Consider the following 19,582-nt stretch of genomic DNA (forward strand, 5'->3'; position numbering starts at 1 on the left):
AGAGAGAAAGGTGCAAAGGTTTACAGTGCCTGGTTTAAGTGGCCAACCCTCAAACTGTGCTCAACTGATTTGAGAAAGCAAATTACGAACAAAAAGAAGAAGAAAAAGGATGCTGCGACTGGTCTTTTTGTTTTTCCAGTTCAAGTTACTGGGTCCTTTCACACTAGACATTATTCATCGTTGGATGCTTTCGTTGTTGTTTTAGCATAAGGTAGGATGCCTTCGTTGTATTTGTTGAAAAAAATTACAGTAAATAACTTCTACTATCTAAAAAATTGAAATCAAACGAACAAAAAATTCATAAATTGAGTCATACCCTGGTTGGAGGATTCAAAACTTCAAAATCACCATTTATCAATAAAAAAACTTATTTTTCTCTATGAGAGCTATTAGGGTTTTAGCCAGAATAAACGTAGGATAAACAAAGAGTAATCGTAGGATTTAATTATAATGTTTGAGTTTATTGAAAAATTTGAGTTTTATTATTAATTTCAATTTTTACTTAATAGTAATTATGTAATAGAGTAAAATAGACAATTAATATTTAAAATTTAAGTTGGGTGTAAAAAGAGGTTAAATGGGTTTAAATAAAATTTCTCTTAAGTAATAAACCAATCATCAACTTCCATGTCCTTTATTTTCCAAAACCTTGTTTACAAAATTAGTCTCTTTAGCATTACTCACAGGTTAAATATAAGATATCGCTTTAATTGGAATTATATAAAAAGAAGAATTAATTTGTCATCAATATGTGTTAGGGTAACTTTTAAATTCAGAAAGTAACCATATTTATGAATTAACATATATGTCAACAAATTAAGTGGTTAGCTTAAATAAAATTCGAGTCATTAAATCAAAGTTGACTATTGAGACTTATCGACTCGTACCTAAACTGTCCCGTTGGAGGCAGATTCTCTGCCCTTCCACTTCCCATGCCCTTCTGTTTTTATGGTCACAGTTAAGACACGTCAATATTTTATATTACTATTCATTTTGTCTTATTATCTCTATAAAAATAATAATATAAAATGTTGACGTGGCTTAACCATAACCACACAAATCAAGAGAGCACAGAAAGTAGGAGGGCAGAGAATCTGCCTCCCTGTCCCTATTCTTCAAATGTTGCTTACTCACATTCCAATGTTGTCCGTGCATGTTAGTCATCTTTCAATATTTTATTAGTTTGTTCAAATCTAGTTAATTTCGATATGTTCAATAAGGGATTTATAGTTCAGTTAGTTAAAATAATAATAATTTTTTTGCATTTGCAGTCATGAGTTCAATCCCCTGTCACCCAATAGTGCTAGTATAAAAAAAAACAGACATATTTGAACTAGACTATGAATTTCCCGGCAAAGAAAAATAGTAAGAAGAACAAACTTTTGCACAAAAGAAAATGAAAAATAGAAAGATCTTTCGAAGCAGTTTTGTCAAGAAATATGAAACAATATTTATTTTCATTACTAAGCAAGGGAATGTTAGTAACATTCTAACTTGAACCATTTCATTTTACTTTCTTGATTCTTCTTTTTATCATACAATGTTATTTGATGATCAAAATCGTTTACATTCTATATTATTCCTTAATGATTAACTCCGCAAAAGTTTAACCAAATCAAACCGTTAACCGTTATATTCATAATCCTGAAATGTTAAGACAGACAATTACGACAACAACGTGTCCTAACGAGTTGGCAAAGTGACATGATTAAGGGAAATACGATGCCACGTGTCGGCACTGTCAAAACCTTAAAAACAAGGGAATGATACCAAGTTAGAGAGAGAGAGGGGAGGATTGGTGAAATTCCAAAAGAGGGCCTGCACGTTTTTCCCTCCAACACGTTGGAAGGAAGAATGACCAGGCATAGGTGTACAACTGCCCCGTTCTCTTTGGGCTCCTGATTGACCACCCACCACCACACCCCAGGTTTCTTTCTCTTTCTGTTTCTGTGTTTGTGTCTGTTTCTGTTGGGAACAACAACACAACAATCTCTCTCTCTCTCTCTCTCTCTCTAATCTAATCTCTCAGCAAAAACAAAAAAAAAATTCAGAAGAAAAAGAAAAAGATTCCATCGTCTCCTTTCTCTTTCCAATCCAACAACAACAACAACCCGCATTTCGATTTTCCATGCAAGGTTCTTTATTTTTTTGTGATTTTGGTGAATTGGGTTTTTTCTTATTTGTAAAATGGATTCTGGGTTTGATTGTTTGATGAGAAATGGTGTTGCTTCTGTGGGTTTGTGTTGGTTTTGGTTTCTGGGTTTGATCGTTTGGATTATATTGTTGAGTTTTTTTTTTTATCAATGTAGGCACCGGTGGTGCTGATCCGTGTGGGATATGATTCTGTAACTCTGGAATCCATCAGAGGATGACTAACCGAATCACCGATGCGCCTCAGGTATATATATTTTGGTTTAATTACAAATGCCGCTTTCCTTTTTCTAATAGCTTCACTCTATAGGAATCCACATAGATATTGCACATGCATATTAATTGTTAGGCAAATTGACAAGGACAGACTCAATCTGAATGTACATAAATTGTGGCGTGGTGAAAAGGAAATTTATCGGATTGCTGTGTGTTCCAGGGAGAAGGCGATGCTCCTCCTCCTCCTCCTCCCCCATCTGGTGGCCCTGGTCCACCTGAATCTCAGCCTTCTCGTGGTGGCAACACGGTAATGTCATCATTTTATATTCAATCATAACTTCATCGTGGCTGAATATGTTTACAGAAATCTAATATTCATTTTCATCATTCAACAATACCATGTTCGGCCCCTGTGCTTGGCAGATCCTGTTAAAATGTCAAGGACAAAGTTTTGTAAAAAGGAATAACAACATATGATTGCAAATTGCAATGCCAGAGAATTGTAGCTTTATTTTTTATGTTGTTGCAACCTAAGCTTTTCGACTGACAATTAGAATAGAACAATACCATTTGCAAAAAGACAAACGCACTCGAGACTCTAAGTGCTCGTGAGTAATTTATATGCAAGAGGGTGATATAATGTCCTATGCTATTCATTGCCATGTAATATCATGTTTATTATCTCTTGGTTAACCAAAGTAAAACTATGCACTCTGAAGTATAAGCTGTTTTGCAGATTTTCAAGAGTGGGCCGCTGTTTATATCATCCAAAGGAATTGGATGGACGTCCTGGAAGAAAAGATGGTTTATCTTAACCCGCACTTCACTCGTTTTCTTCAGAAGTGATCCAGTAAGTAATTCTTTTCTGCTAAATAGTGTGCATGTGCTTGCATCTGTTCTTCTTGTAGACAATATTACTCTTTCTCTCTCTCTCTCTCTCTCTCCGAATGTTTCATTTACTATTATTCTACGTTGCCAGAGTGCTGCTCTAAAGGGAAGTGAAGTGAATTTGACCCTGGGTGGTATTGACCTCAACAATTCAGGCAGGTTGGCTTGTAATTCGAATTATAATGATCTGCTGTTCTGCTCTTGTATTACTGCTAACCTCACGTCATTTAATTGTACAATTTTTCTAGTGTGGTTGTCAAAGCAGACAAGAAACTCTTGACCGTGCTCTTTCCAGATGGCCGTGATGGACGAGCCTTCACACTTAAGGTGTGCTTTCCTTTTTATCCCGATTATTTTGCTTGGTTGAAAACTTGAAATGCTCCTTTTTCCTTGGTGGAATTTTTAGATTTACAACTGCTTTTTCCGAAATATGAAAGTTAATTTTAGCAAGTCACAACAGTTTCTATTGATAACATCCCCATAAAAGAATATATTCAACTGAATCAGAAAACAAATTCCTCACATAAATCTGTTGTTTGCTCATGGATAAAGATGATCTATCAGTAAAATCATCTGTGTTTGTTGTCCTGTATTCTTTGCATGATAAAATTGTCTTCCTATAAGGGTGATGGATTATTGTTTTGATGGTATTTTGAGTACAATTTTTTCCATACATTCCCTTTAAAGAAGGTAAATGTTTGTTGATTAATTGACTTTAGGTCTTATTTGGTGTCATCGTATTCTATCATAACCACATTTCAAGCTTGTTGGGACACTGCATTAGTTGTGTGACCAAATCAGGACTTTATGAGGCACTACTTGTAGGGACAATGCATTGGTTGTGTGGCTGAATTCCATGATACCATTTCATAGAAATTCATTCATACTCTTTTCTATAAAAGTAAAATGCGTTTATTTTTATGGAAAACATTGAGAAGTTGGTTAAAAACAAAGTTTTGTTAGAAATCCTTTCGCCCAAAAGTTATATATGGACGATGTTGATCCTTCTATAGTCTGCTGATTTGTTTTTTTTATTACCTCTTCTGCAGGCTGAAACTTTGGAGGATCTACATGAGTGGAAGACTGCACTTGAAAATGCGTTGTCACAATCCCCAAGTGGTGGCGCTCATGCTATGGGGCAAAATGGAATCTTAGGGAATGATAAGACCGAGGCAGTTGATGGTTCTGCGGATCAGTGTATGCTCTTCTTACAGTGCCTCTCAAGACATAGTGTTTAATACTGCACATATTTATGCCATCCATTTTTCTTTCAGCTGTTCCCAGAGTCTCATTAAACCAGTATTTGGTGTTAAATTATACATTACCTAATCGTCTATTATATCTCCTTTATGTGGTATACCAGAAACGAAACTTTGTACTTTGTAAGAAAAATGGAGAAAACTTCACCATATTTATTTAACTAAAGAGTTAAAGCGCAAAACAATATGGTAAGATAGCAAAAGTAGTCAAGTATTGATGTAACTTCAAGCCATTTTACAAATTCAATTAGACAGTTAAAAATACAAAGAGACGAGTTGTGCTTTTATATGTATAATGTTTCGCCACATGATATTTAGTGCTCTGGTACTCAGTCTGCATCATGGCTACCAACCGAGCATGAAATCCTGTCAGATTGTTTAGCTAGTATCTGTAAGACAAGTTTTCTTATGATCGGGTCTTGCATTGGATGTTTTTTTTCTTTTCAACTTTTTATTGCTATCCTTGTACCACCTCATTGAAATATTGTTGTTGTCTGTTTTTCTTTACAGCGAAGGATAAGAAGCCAGTGAAATCTACAGTCATTGGAGTGCCTGTTCTGCTGGCCTTGGAAGAAGTTGATGGAGCTCCGTCTTTCTTGGAAAAAGCCCTTAGGTTTGTAGAAGAATATGGTGGGTTCTCCGTATCTCTTGCTATAAGATGTCATTTCAACTTACCTTGGTGGTCTAATAATATACATATATACAATCCGTTGCACCCACCCCCAGTTCTTGTAGTAGATTGGCTTTTCTTGTGCTTTTGGGAACGCTTTTTACGCCTGCACCGTCTGAGAAACCTTAGTTGGCAGTTAGTCTTCTGATTTGGATGTTATATTTTAATGCATATCCGTTGCATAATTTTTAGTCCTCCCTGGACTCAGTTGTTCTATTGAGCAGTGCTATGATCGTGTGATCTATTATTTTTATTTTTTGTCTCATTTGCTTTCATTTTTATTTCTTTAGTTAATATCAGAATAAACATATAATAGGTATTAATGTTTAAGATTTCACTCATAAGTCATATGGAAGGCTCTTAAGGTGAAGCTGTCACCTAAGGGGTACTTTTTAATTCGAGTATGAGCAATCTTAAGTCTGGATGACCTCTTCCATTATTGGTTTTGAAATAGATTGATTTCTTTTCTTGTTTGAAATATGTATCTGATCATTTGATACAAATAGGAGTCAAAGTAGAAGGGATCTTACGACAAGCTGCAGATGTTGAAGATGTGGAGAGTCGAATAAGAGAGTATGAACAGGGTTAGTGTTACTTTCATTTTTAGTAATATTTGGTGTTCGTCACCATTTTTTCAAAGTTATATATTTATCGTTCAATGGAGCTGTTATGGACCATTTATATATACAGTCACCTCTATTGAGGGATCCCTCAAGTAAGGTTATGGATTATATATCTTCGAATTTTTTCAATGATCCAAATTGTATATTTTTATTCAGGATTGGCTGTTTTAAATTAAATTCTAGAATCTAAATTCAGTTTATCACTGGTGGCTTGTGGAGCTGTATAAATAGGAAAAAAAAAAAAAAATTCTAAAAACTGATCTTTTTCGATATCTATAATATTTTCGGGTTGTATTTTTATGTATCAGGGAAAACAGAGTTTTCTTCTGAGGAGGATGCGCATGTTATTGCTGATTGTGTCAAGGTATCTATTTTGACAATAAATGTTGATTTCTTCGTGTAGATTATAGAATGTTCTGAAAGTTGGTTTTATATTTTCTTTCTTGATGCAAATTTCCAGTATGTCCTCCGGGCGTTGCCATCTTCCCCGGTCCCTGCATCTTGTTGTAACGCACTACTAGATGCCTTTCGTAAATCTGGTACGGTACATCTGATTTAAACTATACCATCTGTTTCTTAGTACCTTTTCAATTAGTATTATGATATTTATTGTGTCATAAGGTTGGGCTAAAAAACTATCACATAGAAACGCTGATTCTTTTAACAGTCTCGTAATATCAGATATATATATATATATGTATGTATATAAAGTTTTACGTACGTATGCTGTCACGCTATCTATTAGGGCCAACTCAATGAAGCCTCATTTACCTTGATCTACATTCTTTCTTGGCCTGGCTTTATGTTTGAGGTCAATCAGTAGAGTTTCTATTTTCTAACAGGGAAAACAAAGAAAAGAGAAATCGAGCTTCAAAAGCACGATGTTACTGAAGAGTTTTTCCTGGATTTTTTTGTTTTTGTTTTGTGAATTTGGAGTGGCAAGTAATCGTGAAAATTATTTGAAACCTAGTGAGAGGGGAAGTTTTACATTTTCAACCGCTTCAGTTTGGCCTTTAAGTCTGTGCGTGCCATCTTCTACTCAAGATTTGACGTATAAGAGTACAGTGTTATATCAGTATTACTGTTGTTCTACTTTCTTAATACAAATTTCCCATTGATTAGGTAATGATCGTGGTGGTAGAGTCAATGCTATGCGCACAACAATATGTGATACGTTCCCGGAGCCAAATCGCCATTTATTGCAAAGGTTATTTTATGTTACTTCATTATTTCTGAGTTTTGGTTTCGTTCATTTTGTCAATGAGTATGTTTTGCGCGTGCGGTTGATCTAAAGCTATGTTATCTTTTTCCATGTTTGATTGAATAGATTATTGCTTTCGTTTGTTAATAATTTGACCCTTAGATTTGTTTTCCTCGTTTCTTTAAGTATCAGGCGTTTTCTTAAAAGAAGTTTTAACATGCTTGTGCGGTGCCAAATTATTGTGCTAGCAAAGATTACTAGAAATAATTATGTTTTTAGTAAGATTCCTTAGCGGTAATTATGTTTTACTAGAAATAATTATTGTGCTAGCAAAGATTTCCTTTTTGTTCCCAGTATTATCTCGCTTGCTTTACTATCTTGCATTCATATAATGCCCAGTTATCATTTTTCAAATTTAATTTGTATTTTTCCGTTCAGAATTCTTTTGATGATGCAAAGTGTGGCTGCCCAGAAAGCTGTGAACCGGATGAGCTGCTCAGCTGTTGCAGCTTGTATGGCTCCCTTACTTCTTCGTCCACTCTTAGCTGGGGATTGTGAAGTTGACAATGATATTGATGTGGGGGGTGATGGTTCTGTTCAACTATTGCAAGCAGCCGCTGCCGCTAATCATGCTCAAGCGATTGTTATAACTTTGTTGGAGGAGTATGATCACATATTTGGGGTACGCTCCAAGAAGCCTTTTACCTTATACCATTACTTAACACTTTCTACTTTTCGCTGGTCTGGTTTTGAGCTATGAAGATTTTCTATTCAGAATGTTGTTCTTCAAAAAAGATTTTCGACTAGCTCACTCTAGAGTCGCTAATTATTTCACATGAATAGTTGGGACTCCGGATTTCTGTATAGTTATGATGTTGAGAATATTTCATAATTTGGAAGTTGAACCAAGTCGGTTCTTTCTCCATGTATTTGCAGGAAGGTGGTCCCCTGTCCCAGGAACTATACAGTGACACAGAAGAGAGTGAAAGTGAGACCGAGGGGGCAACCGATGATGACGATTACTATGAAGATGATGAAACTGATGCAGAAACAGAGGATGAAGATGTTGAAATTGTTTCTGATGGAGATAGAACGTGCAGTGAGAGTGGTCAATCTGAAGACAAGGATCGGCATGATGATAAGGCTCGTTACTATACTCCATGACTTTTCTACATCAAACTATACATTCAGTGTGATGATTAAAAGTCCTACGTACTTAGTCCTTCAATATATTAGTGCAAGACCTTGTCATTGAGATTTGGTGCTTTCAAGTTGGTTAAATTATTAGTGCCAGTCATTAGCATTCTGGTTTTTGTTCATGTCTTACTGTTTGTTTCCGTTGCCAGAAAAACTTGGAGATTCATGTATAACATATTCACTGTTTGCAGGATGATGATGGTTTAAGACTAGGTGTGAAGACTCCTCATGGAGGCAATGATGGCAAAGCTCACGAGAAATTGTCATCAAGCTCAATTAAAGTTTTGCAGCCTCAACATGCTGTAGAGAGCAGTAAGAATGAACTAAGCTTAAGTAAAACCAATGCGCTAGAGCAGGCTAATGAGTCATCTGTAGTAGAAGAGGTTTCTAGAGAAATAAGTTCACCGAACCAGCCACCCGTTCCATCCCCATCCATCCAAAAATCTTCAACTATATCCAATGGACCTGAGCATGGCAGGAATCGTACTGATTGGGGACGTACCGCTGTAAGTCTATGTTTTCTGGATTGGTGATAGTCTTTTGCTTATTAGGCCTTTCATCATTATTTATACCTTCCTAGATTATGTTATCCAGGAACGGACTTTGAATACTGTTTCCATTCAGAGAGTTTTTGTTAATTGTGTTTCTTTTTTCTTTTGATGGGTGGTGGGATTCGGGTCCAGGCAAAGAAGAACCTTTCCATGGAGTCCATTGACTACAGCCTTGAGGAAGAGTAAGTGATGCATATTTCATCTCTGTAGAGTTTCTTTCCCTCATGGAGATTTGCCTATAATCTTTTCTGCGTGAATCTTGTATCTTGTTTAATGTCAGTAGATGCCCTGTATTGCACGCTTCATACATACAGGCACACTCACGCACATAAGCATGCATCAGTAGTATATTTTTTCCAAGTGTATCAGTGTTTTACTTACTCGAGATCAGCCATTAGTATATTTTTTTATGAAGCTTCTCTTCAGGTCATGTGGTTTGTTCTAACATATAATTTTTCCTCCTGTGTGAAGGGCTGAAATCCAGAACCTCGAGATGACTAAATCTGAGTTAGAAAACAGAATTGCCGAAGAGGTATCTCACTTTCCAATTACCATGTATCTTCCGTCAAAAAAAAAAAAACCTTGTATCAAGTTGTTTGGAATATGTGATACTTAGTTGTTAGTTTCCTTTACAGGCTGAAGCGAATGCTGCTCTACAAGCAAGTCTGGAGAGACAGAAGATGGCCTTGCATGAGCGTCGCCTAGCTCTCGAGCAAGATGTAAATTCCATACTGAGAACAAATTTTCTTATTAGCAGAACATGCTTCTGCAACCCGTAGAATATAATGCTTGTTCGATTATTATTTAATGGTTATCAAGTGATTAGCCAAGAAGGGTGAAGCTAATACTGATATTGGGCATTAATATACTTGTAGGTGGCAAGACTACAGGAACAGTTACTGAAGGAGAAGGATTTAACAGCAGCTCTTGAAGCAGGACTAAAAGGAAAGGGGGGACGTGTGCCCAATTTAGCCACAGTTGATGAAAAAGTTAGTATTGACTGTGCTCTTAAACTGGTCTGGCCTAAGAGCTTTTTATCATGCACCAAATGATTTAACTTGCATATGTGCTATATAGACAAGGGCAGATCTTACTGAAATAGCTCAGGCAGAGGAGAATGTTGCCAACTTGAACAAGAAGGTTGATGATCTTGGTGTGCAGCTTAATCAACAGTGTGATCGAAACCATGGCTCTATGGCTGATCCTTCCATTTCATTCAGAAATAGTCGCGATCATCTAGCAAAACTGTGAGATCTTTAGTTATTTCACGATGCTTTCTTGTTAGATCATTCTTCCATTTTTGTCAAGGATAGTTCGTGATCTGTGGTTATAATAATTAATGCTTAAAAGTTTTCGAATGCAAGTTACATGAAGATGCAGACATAGCCAATCATTGATGACTCATTTGCACTTTATTTTTCCCCTTTTCTGTGTCATTTTTAGGCACACGACAGGTAGACAGGACAGTGAAACCATAGTCCCTTCACATTCAGAATCGTCAAGAAGCAAGGTACATTTATTTTGACATTTGAGATATCGACATGAACAAATGTCGTGATTAACTTAATTTTTGTACTATTTTGGTCCTGAAACTTGTCCATTTATGTTTTAAGCTAAACTGAGCCTTTAGAAGCAGATGTGGGCATGGTCACATTGGCTAGAGCAGAAGTGGTCCTGCCTATGCACCCGAGTTATTCCCTCTCGGCACTTTAGATTAGTTCAAAGTAGAATATCTTTTGCATAAAAAAAGGGGAAATTAAGCCTTTAGAAAACTTGTAGGATGAACTTAACAAGCAGTTCTTGCTAAAGTGTATTCGTTAAAAGTAATAAATTTGTTCGAACTAATATCTGGACATGTTCAACAGGATACTCATCAAGATGGAACAGAAAATGTGAATGAAAAGAAGATAGATGCAGCAAACAAAAGCAACTCCCGGTCCGTTGGGCTGCCAGCTGATTCATCTGCAGTAGACCCAGTGGTAGCGAAGCCTACTGCTTCAACGAACTCCAAGAAAGGTGGTGGGGGTGAGGTAAGATTGGTCACATTAGTTCTGATTCAATAGGAATTTTAACCAATAGATTACCATTTACCATCAAATTGAAGATTCAATTTCCACATTGCACATATGCATTCCGTCTTTCGTTTTGATGATGTTGATTACCATTAAGGATTGGATACTTTGATTAATGGGGAAAGGATTACAACGCCAATTGAATAAACTAGAAAACGTTTATGTTTATACTTGTTGCTTTATTCTGAGCTGATTTATTTGTGTGATTAGATAGAAGGGTAGAAATAGTTACATACCTCTTTGCCTGTGGCATAACAGGGAGGTAGTTCCACAACTTCAGCAATAACGAAGTTGACATCGCGACTGAATTTTTTGAAGGAGCGGCGGAGCCAAATAGCAAATGAGCTTCAAGGCCGTGGCCCTGCTCAAAATTTGGATAAAAGCCAGTCGCTCCAATACACATCAGAGAAACCGGAGAAACTTAGGAAAGCAGAGAGTCATTCAGAGAGAGGAGGAAAGAGATCTGAAAGCCAACAGCAGCAGCATAGCCTGGACAGAGGAAAATCGGAGAGCCATTTGTCTGTTACCGTGGAGAAAGGTCGAGTTGTAGAGAGTAGTAAACAGAAAACTTCTCCGAGGACGGACGCCAGATGATAACAAATGTTTTACATGTTGCGTTAAGGCTGAGAGGGATGTGTGTACAGATGAAGCATTTCCTTGTAGTAAAACTGATTTATCCGCAACCCCAAACTGTTCATTTATGCTGTCGGGCTCTCACACAGCACAAATTGCTCAGTTATTTGCGTGCGTTGTACTTGTATGGATGAATAAAAAAAAAATATCGTATCCAGTGTACAAGGCTCCTGTTTTACGCATGGTCGTACTTGTATGGATGAATGAATATGTAATTTTCTGCAAAACAATTTTAGTTTTTGGGTCTCATTGTTGAACTCAATATCAAATGATTTTACGAACATGATTCGTTATTCATACCATAAAAGTCATCATGCAATCACACTGTTGGAAGACCGTCATGAAGCGTGAATAACAACTCGCTTAAGAAAAGCTCATTTCTACTCAAATTTCTTTACACTCTATTTGAATGAGGAAATTTGCGATTACTAAGAAATTTTAAAATGACGGAAATTGAAATTACAGATTTTATTTTCTAAAATTTATGAATTATCGTGTTTGGTTAACCAAAAAAAAAAACAATAGTATTTGAATACGAAATTAACTCTAACTCATAAAAATTAGAAAATGACACCTATTTACTTAGAATTTAAACTTACGAATTATAGGTTCTAAATTTCAAGTTTTTTTCCACGTTGAAATTCTAAATTTATATATTTATGAATCCAAACAAAGAAATTGATGCATCTCAATTTATAATTCTGATTTTGGTTTAAATTTCAAATTTATTTCCCCATCTAAATATAGTGTTAGTTTCAATGCCATTTATCACATGGTTGATTGTTTTAAAGTTTAGTTGAATCAAGATGTTCCATTTTGAGGTATCATAATTTGGACAGGGTGATGCAAATGATCAACCATGGAAATAAAGTTGTAATAGAAATATCTAACATTGGTTGTAGTCGAATTTTGTTTTCCACACTAAACTTTTTATTTTGGATGGAATTAAAATTTTTACTGTATTCAGATATCAATTCGCACAGATTTTTAGTTATTTAACTTATTTTTAATTCAAGGATCAAATATCCAATTACCTCAAAACGCTTCTTTCTTGCTAATCGGGTATCGGATTATTTGCATGGCGAAAAAATTATTTAAATTATAAATCATTATTAACCCATAAAGAAAAAAAAAATCAATGGCCAAATTCCAAAGGTAAAATTCATTAATCAATAATAATAGCCATAGTCGAAAATAATAATAATAATATTATTATTATTTTTCATGATGGTAATTGGTCGGACTCCGACTCTCAATAGTCCTTAAGCACTTTCCTGATCTGCTCAAGCGTCACAAACAGCACCACAGTGAACGGTCCCTGCCTCGAAATCGTAGGGATGAAGCCCTTGTAAAGGGCCATCGGCCCCTCCGCCCTCACAGTCTTTAAGGCACAGTCGAGGGCCCCAGTGTAGGGCGGGTCCCGCCCAGCCTCCACCTTCATGTTCATAACCCTCGTCTTAATCACGTCGATCGGGTTCGAGGCCACGGACGCCACAAACCCCGCCGCGAAACTCGCCGTCACGTGCGTTCCAAGGCCGTCCTTCATCAAGTGCCTATCGAGAATCGCCTCCTTGATCTGGTCGTACGACGCCAGCTGCGACGCCGTCACGATCATAGCGCGGTTCACTGTAAGGCTGGACCCGCGCCACAGGCTAAGAACCCCTTCGCTCCTCGCCATCTTGGAAATCGCGTCGATCACGTTCTTGTAGTCGCGGCCGCCGGCTTGCATCCGGACCATGGCCACGTCGGCGGGGTTGCCGACGGCAGCTCCGACTCCACCGGCGACGAGCCCGGCGAAAATTTTGCGGGCCAGTGGCAGGTTCCCGGAGTTCGGGTCGGCCCATTTGACCTTCAAAATTTCGTAGAGGCCCATTCGGGTGGTGGAGTACAGAGTCTGGCGGAGAACTGTTGCTGAGACTCCCGAGAACAACGCCTTAACGCCTTCGGTCTGAAAAATTTTGACTCCGACCGAGATTGGACCGGCACGTACGGTGGCCGGTGGGGGCGGCGGGGCAACAAGGGTGGCGGAATGGGAATTATAAGCAAAAGCGGGGCGGAGATTGTGGATGGGCTGGGGGGCGGCGGCGCGAGCGGGGTTGCTCTCGCCCTGGAGCTGCATGCGGACCTTGATAAGATCCAGCGGGTGGGTGGAGCAGCCGGCGACAATGGAAGCGACGCCTCCCTCGACAAATCCTTTGATACCCATTTTCCAATCGAATCAAAGGTCGAATCTTTTGGGGTTTTTTTTCCCTTTTTCTGGGATCGTCTGTTAAAAAATGAATGAAAGAATAAAAAAAATAGGATCAAAATTGAATGGATGGGTTTAGGAGGACCAATTAGGGTTCATATCACTGGAGATTAAGAGGTGGGAGTGGAGGGCAAAGGCAATGGAGGAGGAGTGAGGGACGTTGGGCCTCTGAGACATATGCTGTATGTAAGTAGAAATGTGTCCGAATGGTTGAGTTGGAGGGTGAGGGAGTGGGGGTTGTATTTATATAGTGGGAAACGGAGACGAGTAAGGAAGGGAAGTGGGAAGGAGGGGGGAAGGAGATGGGCGAGATGCGCCGCGGCTAGTAAAATTTGGTGGGAGTCTTACGACGCGTTTCGGTTGATTGATATCTGGGACCCTTGTGGTTTATGCTGCTGCCCTAGAACTAGTAAAACATTCAAACTGCCAAAAATACCCTTCTCTTCTTACAACTTTTTAAAATAACTATTTAATTAAAAGATTGAAAAGAAACAAGTGCATCCCCCCACCTCTAGAAGTTATTGGCCTTTTAGGAATTTTATTGGGTATTAATTAAGCTTGACTTCTAAGCATGCCAAAGGGTCAAGCCAAATGGTAGCCCTAGGACAGCCGTCGGTCTGTGCCTCCCAACTATTTGGGGGACCGGGTCTCCCAACCTTTGAAAATTTGACACGTCATTTTTAGTTTGGAACTGAAATTTCCTTGTCCTCTGGACGAGTTCTCAAAGCATCTACCGCCGCGTTGGACTTGTATTTTATTCTTTATGGTATCGTTTGGTATGCAAATGGGACGGGACGAAACATAATGGGATAAGACGGGATAGGACAGGATGGGACGGAATGGAGAGGAAGTAAAGATGCTCTCAAATGAAAACAAGGAGGAAGAAGAAAGAGATGGAGAGATTATAATTTTGTGTTCCATGGATGTGGAACGAGTCGTTTCATGAGGTGAGGCAGAAGAAAAATTCATTCAAAATTCGTCCCGTGGAACAGTGCGTTCCACCCATTTTAAGCGTATCACACGTGGGATGGAATGTCTCATCCCATTCCATTCCTTCTCGTCTCACGTACCAAATGGTACCTATATTCTCGTTTTGTTAATTCATTAATACTTGCATATGGAAAGCTTTGAGATTAAAATCATAATATGATTCTTTTATGAAATAAAAAATATAACGTAGATGCTCCCGAATTCCTTCAATTTATTATGTTGCTTCCTAAATTTGTACCTTCCTATATAATATGCTGCGTATTATATTATGCATGCACACTTATTTTAAATGATTATAAGTATGTAGACCCAAAATTCGTTTCACTCTCCATATTCTAAGGGAGGTGCAGTCAAATGATCATAGATATATCCACAATAAAAATTAGGGTTTCGGTCGAATGATTACTTTGCATTATTACTACTTATGAGTTTTTACATCACAAGTATATATAAGAACTCTTTGTTAATCGTAGTTAAGTGGCTCAATGACCTTTTAAGCATCTATGTGTTTGTCTTAGTTTTTAACACTAATTACATGAGACAAGTCATACTCATAATTGAGTTGACATAACACATACTAACCTTTAATTGATTGTTAATGCCTAATTGACAATCCTATGGTTAGAAACCTTTAATGAATGAACTTAAGAGAAAAGTCTCATTGATCTTACTACCTTAGATCACTTGAGTTAATGCATGGTCCTTTTCGACCCCAATAGGCCTAGAGGAACACAAGCCCAAAAGAAGGCCAAGGCCCAATGGGCGTGAAATGGTGAAGCTGAGCACTTTAGAAGGTCTATGGCCTTTGAGTGTCTTGTCAAAAATCAAGCCGAGAACTTCCTAAGAAAGTGCCTTCCGAGCACCAGAGGGCATGTTGGTCATTGACAACTTTAAGGCACGAGGACCTAAAAGCAGAAGGGGCAGGCCTAGTCAGACATCAACTCCAAGCCACGTGGCGGTTAGACAAAGGAACACAAGTCTACGAATGGGCAAAAAGGCTGATAGGTAAGGCGCTCAGTACAAGGTCCCACCAACTCCAGGGCCGAGTAAGGCGCTCGGCTGCTCTATCCTAGAAAAATACACAAGTGGACTTGCTCTAGTGTCCCCTAGTTGCCACGTGTCGGACAAAGAATGAAGGGATACTAGCAGGTCTAGCCTGTGGATTTAGCACATTAAATGAAAGGAAGTGATGGACTAAAACCTAAAGGTTGAAGGTTGAGAGGAAGGCTATATAAGGAAGATGAGTACTCCTTAAAATGAGCCGGACAAATTAAGATAAAAATTGTTCTATTCTAGCTGACTGCTATTTGTAACCTTGTTACCAATTTTTACAAGAAACTTAATGGTTGTAGCCTAGTTTTGAGGAGTGAACAATTTAAATCATGTGTCTATTATCATTTGTCTGCAAAGCCTAAGTCTATCACAGACAAACACTTGATTCATTTAACTTTTGTTAGCCTCACCATTTGAGCGTTAACAACTTATCTCTTAGGTTAATTACATTCATTGAACTATATTATTGATTATACACATAATTTGGAAGAAACCAAAATACATTTCGGATTCCACAATGTCGCATCCATGGTCACATAAGTATATCAAGTAGGTGGATGATAACAACGATATCCTTTCTGATGAGTAGCAAACATAAACACACAACACACAACATTTGTATGTTGATGTTTTGGGAGATGAACAAATACAACGCGGCCAAACACTTCAGAAGGAAGCGTCATAATGGAAGGTCGGGGCCCAAGACTTGATAAATATTCTATTGATGTCAGACTTGTATATTATTTTTTCATATGCTCGATGTGAGATCCTATTTTCTAACACACCACTTTTAGTGGCCTCACACATGGTCAAACGGGAAACCAATTCCCACATCAAGAACTGGTCAAGTCATTATCATTGAGATAACGCCAATCTTTTCGGGAGCCCAGTTGGTCAGTATTGGAGCCAATGTTAATATTTTTTAAGGCCAAGTCATCTCGGTCAATATTCAGTCACTAGAGCTAACACCAATATGATCTAGTTGTTCAATCAGTATTAAGCTAGAGCTAGCACAACTTTTCGAAAGCACAACTTAAAGAAGCAGATTCAAGCCCAGTAACTTAAGCCCAAGACATGTCAAAGAGATTAGCTTGCTCTGATACCATGATAAACTTGTTGGGCCTAACATGGTCAACCACCAACATCTCCAATATTGTCCCAACTTAACCACATATTACTAAGTGTTAGGTTTTATTACAAAATGTCTCAATGATATTAAGGGTGAAAACTCTTATATATTAATTATATATTTATTTTAGGAAATTATTATCGGCATTCCAAAATCCTCATTTTGCACTTCAAATTTTCTATATTTAGAAAGAAAATACACTTATGAGGAATGCAAAATGAGATTTTTTAAAATTGCAATAACACTTCCCTTATTTTATGGGTAAATTACACAAAACTATCTTAACTATTGGTCGAACCACAATGTCATATCTCATCTTTAAAACATTACAATGTCATACCTTATCTTATAAATTTATTGCAATGTCAAATCTTCTCAAGTTGTCTGTCAATTTCTCTATTAAATGTTGACGTAGCTTATACTGGATCCCACTCCCTCTCTAGAAGTTTCACGTTGTTTTATGAAACACGTGGATTATGTCATAGGATGACACATGTATATTACATTAAAAAATTTAAAAATTAAAGTTCATTTTTCCCATAAATCGTGCAATTCAGCCCTAACCGTGGGACCCAGATCTACTCCTGAACATTCACTGCCGAGCCTCCGACCCAATTTGGTCGTGGCAGTTACAAGCATATCTTATGACTGATAACAAATTTTCCTTTTATAATGGGGTTTCACATCAAAAAGTATGTTTCTCTCTCTTCTAATCTCAATTTCACCCAATTCCCCTTGATCTTAATAATGGGTTTCACATCAAATTTTTTTCTTTTAATAGAAAAGTTAACTGAGGTATAACATTACAATAAATTCGTAAGTTGATGTATGACATTGTAACGATTTTATAAGTTGATGTATGACATTGTAATTTTTAAAAGATGAGGTGTGAGTTTGTTGGAAAATCCAAAGTTGAAGTGTTAAAATGTAATGTACCCTTATTTTACAATATGACTGATATGAAATTCTAGTCTCCGACAATAATTGTAATTTAATTGCAACAAATCTCGAATTAAAATACTAGACGCATTGTCATAAACATGCAACAATATAATTGTTTTGTATTCCAAATAATTTATTCACAAAACGTTTTATAAAACGTTATTACAAAAAGTGTGACTTTCATGCTCATTTGCTCTTCTTGGTCAACCAAAATTGTATTAGTTTGATTCGTGATTTTAAAATATGGGGAATGTTTGGCCCATTAATATGTGGCGAATCGTTTGGTCCGTCCATGACCTCTAGAAGTGTTCGGTGCGAAGTTGAACAAATGATCGCACTTGTTCACATTAGATTCAACCATTGACATCACAAAGGCTATTTGCAATTTTTAATTTTTATTTAACTTTCTCAGAAAAGTCGACGTTCCACCAACGGCTCCAAATTATTTAGATGAATTGGCAGGACTTGTTTTCCTGCATGCATCATTGCCCAACACTGACTCACCCAGCATAAAATATCTGATTCCGTGTTCAGTGTTCGCAACCTACGCCACTAGAATTGTTCTGCCCATCTTCCAGTAGTTTTCATTCCCACTTGAGAGAGAATGTTACACATATATTCAAACTCATAACTATAACATCGCAGAAAGTTGCGATTTTACCGTTAAATTAATTGGTCATATGAATAATAATTAAATTACTCGTAAACATAAATAATGCTTCTTTTCGATGTGGAATTTAAACTCTCAATAGGCCCATTTTCTTATGTGTGACAAATTTTTAAACTTAACACGTTACAATAAAAATCGAGTGACGTGAAGCACGTTTATTCATTGAGGTTCACACGTGAAATTATCTGTTCTAAGTTCTAACACTATAAAATAGTTGAAATTTCACTAGAAAATCTCTTGGCTTCTAAAACTGTAAACTGGTATTAGTTTTACAATTTAATTTCACTCACGATAAAAAGTGTCGGAGGTTAAACTAGGAAAGTGAAAATCAGTACTCACATAACTCTTCTTTTATCAGTTGAGGTCATCCATTTGGCTTGCTTTATAAATAAAAAAGTAGTAATAACCAATGGCCAAGCGACAGATCCACCCAACATAATAATTATCAAGGATTTCAATTTCTGTGGTCAAGCGCTTAATACGGGAATAAAAATCTCATTAGATTTTAGTGGACGTAATTGAAGCTTCGTTCATATCACATGGCAAAGAAAGTTGACAAAGAAAATTGACAAAGAAAGTTGGCAGGGGAGGTAACAACTGAGGCAGGGTAGCACTAATTCTCGATCTAATTTGGGATTTTCCCAATGAATTGTTTGAAAAATGGGTTTCCGCTCTCCTCTTTAACCTTCTGCACAATTGATTTTTATTTCATGTATTGTTAAAACAAATTTTATAATACGACTATATTGTTATATTATTATACGGGATGTTATGGTGCGCGATGTCATTTAAGTTATTCTATTTTTTTTTTGGGTTTAATTTTCACTCGGATAGACAAACGAGAAAAATAGTATTTAAAATTAAAATTTTTATTGGCTTATTTACAGCAATACTTTCCGATGCTCAATTCCATTCTTACTTTGCCTCCTAAAATTTAAATTTTCTCGCTTCACACGTTGAAATTGAAATTGTGTCTCTGCACGACTTTGACAACTGGTGTGAGTCGTTACATAAAATGGTACCCCCCTCTTGCTGATTTGTATGTTATGTGGTAAAAAATAATTATAATAAAAAGTTAATTTGTAAAAT

The 19,582-nt window shown here is 37.1% G+C and overlaps 2 protein-coding genes across 4 annotated transcripts; one reads left to right on the forward strand and one right to left on the reverse strand.

The window, feature by feature from the left end:
* The first annotated feature begins 1,797 nt into the window (after positions 1–1,797).
* Positions 1,798–11,768, forward strand: LOC126603178 (rho GTPase-activating protein REN1-like). Of its 3 annotated transcripts, none has more exons than XM_050269938.1 (23): positions 1,798–1,927; positions 2,310–2,398; positions 2,588–2,674; positions 3,104–3,217; positions 3,347–3,414; positions 3,504–3,582; positions 4,305–4,452; positions 5,025–5,144; positions 5,691–5,768; positions 6,116–6,171; positions 6,268–6,346; positions 6,930–7,014; positions 7,447–7,690; positions 7,945–8,151; positions 8,397–8,711; positions 8,889–8,938; positions 9,228–9,288; positions 9,392–9,475; positions 9,632–9,745; positions 9,834–10,003; positions 10,200–10,266; positions 10,622–10,786; positions 11,087–11,768. In XM_050269938.1, the coding sequence occupies exons 2-23, from the start codon at positions 2,369–2,371 to the stop codon at positions 11,420–11,422; spliced, it is 2,757 nt and encodes a 918-aa protein (XP_050125895.1). In that variant the 5' UTR covers positions 1,798–1,927; positions 2,310–2,368; the 3' UTR covers positions 11,423–11,768. The 3 variants fall into 3 exon arrangements, with proteins under 3 accessions (XP_050125895.1, XP_050125894.1, XP_050125896.1); XM_050269937.1 differs by lacking the exon at positions 1,798–1,927 and adding an exon at positions 1,934–2,135; XM_050269939.1 differs by lacking the exon at positions 1,798–1,927 and adding an exon at positions 1,934–2,135 and having other exon boundaries at positions 11,147–11,768.
* Positions 11,769–12,608: 840 nt separating this feature from the next.
* On the reverse strand, positions 12,609–13,943 carry LOC126603179 (mitochondrial uncoupling protein 5-like). The gene has a single exon (XM_050269940.1). It carries the CDS (start codon positions 13,665–13,667, stop codon positions 12,714–12,716), a length of 954 nt encoding a protein of 317 aa, XP_050125897.1. The 5' UTR covers positions 13,668–13,943; the 3' UTR covers positions 12,609–12,713.
* Between the last annotated feature and the right edge of the window lie 5,639 nt (positions 13,944–19,582).

Source organism: Malus sylvestris, chromosome 15, assembly GCF_916048215.2.
Source record: "Malus sylvestris chromosome 15, drMalSylv7.2, whole genome shotgun sequence".
Lineage (NCBI taxonomy): Eukaryota > Viridiplantae > Streptophyta > Magnoliopsida > Rosales > Rosaceae > Malus > Malus sylvestris.

Excerpts from the sequence above, each read along its gene's own strand:
- LOC126603178 (XM_050269938.1), top strand. The coding sequence starts at position 2,369 with ATGACTAACCGAATCACCGATGCGCCTCAG. Across the intron at positions 8,712-8,888 it reads CTGATTGGGGACGTACCGCT|GCAAAGAAGAACCTTTCCAT; the intron begins GTAAGTCTATGT and ends ATTCGGGTCCAG. Across the intron at positions 9,289-9,391 it reads AAAACAGAATTGCCGAAGAG|GCTGAAGCGAATGCTGCTCT; the intron begins GTATCTCACTTT and ends TTTCCTTTACAG.
- LOC126603179 (XM_050269940.1), bottom strand. The coding sequence starts at position 13,667 with ATGGGTATCAAAGGATTTGTCGAGGGAGGCGTCGCTTCCATTGTCGCC.